Source organism: Emydura macquarii, unplaced genomic scaffold (assembly GCF_026122565.2).
Source record: "Emydura macquarii macquarii isolate MOO-44397 ecotype Brisbane River unplaced genomic scaffold, CSIRO-AGI_Emac_v2 contig_3249, whole genome shotgun sequence".
Classification (NCBI taxonomy): Eukaryota; Metazoa; Chordata; order Testudines; family Chelidae; genus Emydura; species Emydura macquarii.
The window spans coordinates 422,206-429,132 of NW_027133386.1; the positions used below are offsets into that span (position 1 = coordinate 422,206).

General features: G+C 43.0%; 1 protein-coding gene across 1 annotated transcript; it reads left to right on the plus strand.

The window, feature by feature from the left end:
- The first annotated feature begins 4,873 nt into the window (after positions 1–4,873).
- On the plus strand, positions 4,874–5,806 carry LOC137142809 (olfactory receptor 9S13-like). The gene has a single exon (XM_067532275.1). It carries the CDS (start codon positions 4,874–4,876, stop codon positions 5,804–5,806), a length of 933 nt encoding a protein of 310 aa, XP_067388376.1.
- The last annotated feature ends 1,121 nt before the right edge of the window (positions 5,807–6,927 follow it).

The following is a 6,927-nucleotide window of genomic DNA, read 5'->3' on the forward strand; positions in this document are numbered from 1 at the left end:
AGACTGCTGGGGGAGGGTGTTACCTAGGACACTATGCTAGGAAGAAGGAAACCTGTGTTCTAATCCTATATCTAGGTGAAATGGTGCAAGCCACACTGCTGGGGAAGGATGGGCTAGTGGTTATGACAGTGGGCTGTCATTGGACACATCTCAGTTCTGTTCTTCTCTTGCCGATATGTATATACCACCCTTATGTCTCTGCGCTCTATGATCTTTACTCACATCCCACCTGTTCTGTCTGTCTCTGCTCCTCCCGCTGCTACCTTTTACCATTCTCTCTCATCCCTGGGATCCCCCATTCCTAAATTTCCTGCCCCCAAGTCTCTCCTCATTCCCATTGGATTGCAAATCAATTCTTGTCCTTCTTCCATTATCCCCCAATCTTCGGAAGTCATGGGATGTTGTGGCTTCTGAACAGGAGAGCTGGTCAGAAAATTGGCCTATTGGCAAAACAAAATGTTTCCACAAGTTCACCAAAAAACCAAATGCTTGAAAAACAAAATAGTGTCTCAAATCCACACTATTTCAGAAGAAAGTGAAAATATTTTGGCAGAGTTTAGCTTAGTTTCCTCACATCCCCATTCTCCTCTTTAGGTTGTTTTTCCCAGCCAAACTATATCTCCTATACCACAAGTAGGGACTCCCATGATGCGACTTCCTCCCATGATCATGGTGGGTCCAACCAGGGAGCCCGGGTTATAGAGGTGATTGAATGCATGAGGCAACTAAAGTGTGAATCCCATGTGGCACTATGGTTGCATTTCAAAATCAAAATATTTTGATTTTCAATATTCTTCCAAAAAGACAAACTTTTCAGTGGAAACTTAGATTAAATTAATTTTTGTCTTTGCAAAAAATCCCATTTTCTAATGAGCTCTACTCAATAGCCAAAAGCCTCTGAAAGAGGCAGCCCAAGGCGTCTGAAGTCAGGCTTTCACAGCCCAAGAAACGCACAGTTTATGACCATGTTGACCTTAATCCTTCTGTTCTCCAAATTCTCATCTGTAGAATGGCGTGAATTCTACCGTTAGGTATGGCATCAAAGAAAGGATGTGATATAATATATACAGGACAGCTGGATACTCTTGGGACAATGGCATCCTCCATTGTTGAGACTGCCTCTGAAGTAAGACTTTTTTTGTGCATTAATTATTTGAAAATAAATTAACTTACTTGCCTTTGGAGTCAATGCTAAAGGGCTGATTGGGTAATGAGGGAAGCTAATCTTAGGGGTGAGCAGAATGTAATGAACTAGTGTAACACATCCAGTATATTGTTTGCTAGGAGAAGAAAGATGGTCTTTCATTTAATTTACTGGAACAGATTTCAGGATACTGGGGTCAATTCTTAACCCCAGGTTACCCTGGGCAACTCATTGGGACAGTGATTTTCAAAATTGTCCAAGGGAATTAGGGCCCAGCATGAGATTTTTCAAAAGTCAACGGAACATGTTCTCCTAAGTATTTAAAAAAAAATCCCATCACAATTTTCATTTTTTTAAAATAGTATTTGGGTACCTAATTGTTCTTTGTGCATTTAAAATTTCCCTCTGAGTTCCTAAGTCCTGTGTAGCTCTCAGCTAAAAGTCTCTTTGCCTCAGTTCTCCCTCTGTAAAAGAGGAATAATAACCATTGCTTTGTCTACCTTGTCCATTCGAATTGCAAGCTGTTTGAGGCATGGACAGCCTATCACTGTGTGGAGTACAGTGCCCAACAAACCAGGGTTCTGATCTCACATTGAGCCGTTGGAGATAATGAACTGTAATAATAAACAAATATTTCTTTTTCAATGTAATAAAAATGCATCTGTCATGACCTCTACCCGCAATTACAGTGATCCTCATGCAATAATTAAAATCAGAGCTAATACACTTTCTACGAAATGCTTGCAAAATATTTGCTGTATCTCCCTGTAGTGGCTAGTCCACAGAGAAGATAACAACCTACTATTCTGCCACCAAATAGATTTAATCCTTTAGGTCAAGTGTCAAATAGCTGTGCTCGAGGTCTGATGATCCAGAGTTCAAACTTTACTGATTATATGCAGGGGAGAGGGAGTTATTACATTGAATATGAGCTCAACTACCATACCCTGGACTTACACTAGAGAAAAAAGCTGGTCCAGAATTTTCCATTTAAATGGTTTTTCAGTGGAAAACTGGTTTTCAACTAAACATTTCCTCAAATAATTTTGATGGCTAATCAAAAAACTGAACAGCCCACAGAATGAGGAATTTTTGATTTTTCAGACAAACCCAAAATATTTTGAGTCACAATGGCACCTTAGTGCCCCTTACTCGTTGTAGTTTGGGTGCCCTAGGCTGTCATTCTCCACTATGGGCTGGGGTCTCTGGCCAGAATACATCTCCCAGGATGCACACTCAACCCATACAACAAGGAGAAAAAGTGGTGCATCCTGGTAGGTGTAGTCCAGACAAGGGAATGCAGCCTGAAGAGAGGAATGAGACCAAAAGGCACCAAAACGAAAACTCTCATGATGCTCTGTGGAGCCGTTTTCAATGGTTTGCTTTTTGATATTTAACCAAAAAATCGTTTTTGTCAAAATTTCCAATGCGGAAGGGGGGCACCCCCACAGTCCTTGCACAGTCGGACATCTCCAGTCCCAGACTCCAGAGCAACAGGCTGGGTCTCGTGCCCGTTGCAATCAATGGAAGATTTAACATAGCAGCGGGTTGGAGCCCTTGTCAATCAACAGAGGTAAAGAACTTATCCACCAAAACTACTCAAGCCAGCGCCTCTCCTTCGGAGAAGCCAGACCTAAGAGATCAGCCTTGGCATGGTCAAGAAATCTGTTGGGTCACATGAGTGAGCAAGAGCTAAAGAAAGGAAGGATGATCCGGTGTTCGGTGTGTGCGCTGGGAGCTGGGAAATAGGATCATATTCCTAAAGATATTTAGGTGTCTATGGATGTAGACAGGCACTTACATACTGAATGCTTGAGGACTTCAAATTGATTTTAATGTGAATTAGGCACTTATCTACATCTGAAGCCACTGATATTCCTGTTAAAATCTGTCCTTACGTGACACAGGAGGTCTCTGACAGAGTAGGCACCCAAGCCTCGGGCTCCAAAGTCCAAAACCCAACCACTGATGTATCCTTCCACTCACACAGCTGATTCTGAAATTTGGCAGTCAACACCCAGTAAGCAAATTCTCCAGTGGGACTTATTCTTGCTACAGCGCCAGAAATTCTTACTTTCTTAGTTCTGAAAAAGATCACATGCTTATCCACGTTTGGAAAACAAAATTAATTGCCTGCTTAAAGAATGCATCCTCTGGGAATAGGAAAGATGTTTAAAAAAGCAGACCAAAGGCCACACCGTGCTACCCATTCCGAGTCAGCCAGAAAGGTGCTTCTGCTTTCTCTGGTATCTCAGAGCACAAAAGATTGTGCTGAGCTACATTCAGAAACGTAATCACAAAGGTTTGCAGATGGAAAACTAAGAAACTGGTGGGATCAAGGAAGCATTTTTTCATTGCGTTTTTGCCATAGGATTTCTGGATGTTTCATAGCTCAGGGTATTCTTTTTTCTTTTCTTTTATTTACCACATTTCTGAAGATTCACTTTTTTTTAAATGAAATAAGCTCAATGGAGTCTTGGTAAATCATGGTGGAGGTGGATATACCTGAAAAGTAAGTACTTTGATTATCATGGGACTGCGTCACGTTTCCAGTAGCTGCACTGATTTATTTTTAGTGAAAACATATTAGTTCTTCGTGGGTGGGAAGACGAGTAAGTTAAGAAAGGCAGAGAGTTCATTTAAAATAATGATTTGTTTATAATGGGTGGGGCAGGGGGAGAGAGAAACTGGACCTGTGGTGGAGTCAGATGATCAGAAGTAAGGACACACAAGACCAGATTCTTTTGTCTCTTAAGCCAACTTTCCAACCAAGTTGTACATTAACCATCCTGGGGATACACTTGAATAACAGTGGAGGAAGGGAGAGCAGAATCAGCTCTGCTGAATCCAATGGAGTTACTCCTGATTTACATCAGCAAGAGTGAGAAGAGAAAACCTTTGAGTTCAATACAATTTCATATTCTATTCTATTCTATGTAGGGTTTATACTGCACTCATCATGATAGTATCTGAGCACCTTCCAGTAGTGCATTCAGCAATGTGACCTCACATCTGTTCCTGATTTACACTGGTCTCGGCAAGAGTAAAATTTGGACCCCTTTTCTCCTCTTTCAAGTGAGGGTTAAGGAGGTGATCTTTGGACATGAATCAGGCACAGGGTTTTCCAGCTAGAAGACAGCTTGTCTTGGAGTGATTTGAGCTGAACTCTTGTGATGTGAAAACCTGAGTTTTCTGCCTCCTGAATGGTGAAATTGTCATGTGGTTGACTATTTTTAAAATGCAGGGGTCAGTTGTTATTTAATGGATTCCCACCCAACTTCCCAAAAAAGTCAATACTAAATTGTTGACATCTCTCTCTCATCTTTTTTTCCTCTTTTTTTCCCTTTCTAATCTCTTTCTCTACTTCCTCTCACTTCTCTCTTTTTTCTGGTAATTTTTTATATCATATATTTATTTAGGTCTATATTTTTATTACAGTTTTCCTGGCTTGTTAAAGTTTTCTCACTAATTTTCAGCCTTTTTTCAACTTTCAGAACCAGTCTATTTCCAGCGCAATAAACTACACATGTGGACGTTGGCTTATGATGAAGAAGCATGTTACCTGCTGCAAGCAAGAGTGATTCTTATATATTGTCTTCTCTGTCCCATGCCCAGAGTTGCAATGTGTCCATGGAGAGCTAGTGTCTACCAGCATGGCGATCGGAGCTCATTGAGGAAAGAACATTCTCCCCAAATTGTCTCTTCTTCCCTCCATGTACCGAAGGAGCTATGGGAAACCACAGCACGGTGGCTGAGTTCATCCTGGTGGGATTCGGAGGCCATTCTGGACTGAACATTTTCCTCTCTGTCCTCCTCTTGGCTCTCTACACCGTCACCGTGGTGGGGAACATCGGCATGATCGCCGTCATCAGCGCTGACTCCAGGCTCCAGACCCCCATGTACTTCTTCCTGAAGAATCTGGCCTTCCTGGACCTCTGCTACTCCTCCGTCATTGCCCCCAAAGCCCTGCTGTGTGTCTCAACCGGGAACAAAGCCATCTCCTACAACGGCTGTGCTGCCCAAATGTTCTTCTTCTCGCTCTTCGGGACCACCGAGGCGTTCTTCCTGGCGGTGATGGCTTACGACCGCTTCGCCGCCATCTGCAACCCCCTGCGCTATCCCATCACAATGTCCAAGAGAGCTTGCGTTTGTCTGGTGGCGGGCGCCTATTTCTCAGGCTGCCTCAACTGCAGCATCCAGACAGGCTTTACCTTCAGCTTGTCCTTCTGCGGAACCGGGAGAATCGACCACTTCTTCTGCGACGTCCTCGCGGTGATGCAGGCCTCCTGTTCGGACACCTTCGCCAATGAAATGGTGATGTTGGCCGTGTGTGGAGCCATCATCGTGGGCACGGCCCTGGTCGTCCTGATCTCCTACAGCTACATCATCACTACCGTCATGCAGATGCCCTCCACCGAGGGAAGACGCCGAGCCTTCTCCACCTGCACTTCCCACCTGGTGGCCGTGAGCTTGTTCTTTGGGACAGTTTTCTTTATGTATGCTCAGCCCGGGTCCGTCTCCTCCCCAGGTCAAAACAAAGTGGTCTCTGTGTTCTACACCATTGTCATCCCCATGCTCAACCCTTTCATCTACAGCCTGAGGAACCAGGAGGTGAAGGAGGCCCTGAGAAGACAACTAAAAAAGAAAGGCTTTCTCCGCTGAGCTCCCTGAAGGAGCAGGGCAGTTCAACAGTGGACAGGTAATCAGGATGGGTGAAAATGGGTGCTAAAGATGGGGGAATTCCAATAGGGCTCTTCCATGGAAGAGTGATCTCAACTGGTGAATATTATGGGGCAAGGCAGGGACTTTCAAACAACCTAAGTGAATTAGGCACCAGTTGAGCATCTAACTCCCTTTGGCTCCTTTGAAAATCCCAGGAACAGTGTGGGGATGATGAATTGGAGGCTCACATCTAACTCCGTTGGAAGGGGAGCTCTCTCAAGCATGGGGATAGATGGTTTGGTGGTGAGGATACTGGCATTTATTTCTAGCTCCCTGTGTGACCTTGTGTCATACTTATGAAATAAACAGCAGGATCTTATTCAGGAGGACAAGGCAATACGCCACGTTTATTGTGAATACGGAGATTTTAAAAAGCAATTGCCTGCACACACACACACACACACACACACACACACACACACACACACACGGTTCTACAAAGATGGAGTATAATTACTAGCCTCAGTTGCTCGTGCTAGTCTACTGGCCAGATGGCTAAGACACGAGGGAGGGAGTATGGGTCTGTCGGTGCGCACCGATGCTCCTGGAGGATGATAGTAGAACCAAACCGAACACTTATTTTTTTGGTTTGTTTTTTTTACAGGGGTAACTCTTATGCTATTTTGTAGGTTTTGCTTTGTTATGCTGCATTTCGGTGCGATTATTAATTACTTACGTTTTGTAAGCATGCTCATTGTTATTTTTTAGAGTTTATTTTGTTTTCGTTTTTTGAGGTGGATTCTAGGGTCATCAGGGTGGGCAGTCTTTGGCCATCTGGGTCGTAAAAGTTGTTATTTTGACTTCTTTGAACATTTGAGGCTGGTGCCTTTTGTTGTTACTTTTTGGCCTCACAGACACACATTACTTATTCATTTATTTACACTTTAATTTTTTAATATTTACTTAAAACTTGTAACTGGAAGACACAAGTGTTTTTTAGAAACGATCACTTTTTTTTTAAATTTGAAACATTTACCACTATTACAAAACATGCTCATTTAACATTGACTTTTTTTGTTTCAGAACGTTTGCTGGTGTTACTTTAAGCAGTGACTTTATAA

Excerpts from the sequence above, each read along its gene's own strand:
- LOC137142809 (XM_067532275.1), top strand. The coding sequence starts at position 4,874 with ATGGGAAACCACAGCACGGTGGCTGAGTTCATCCTGGTGGGATTCGGA.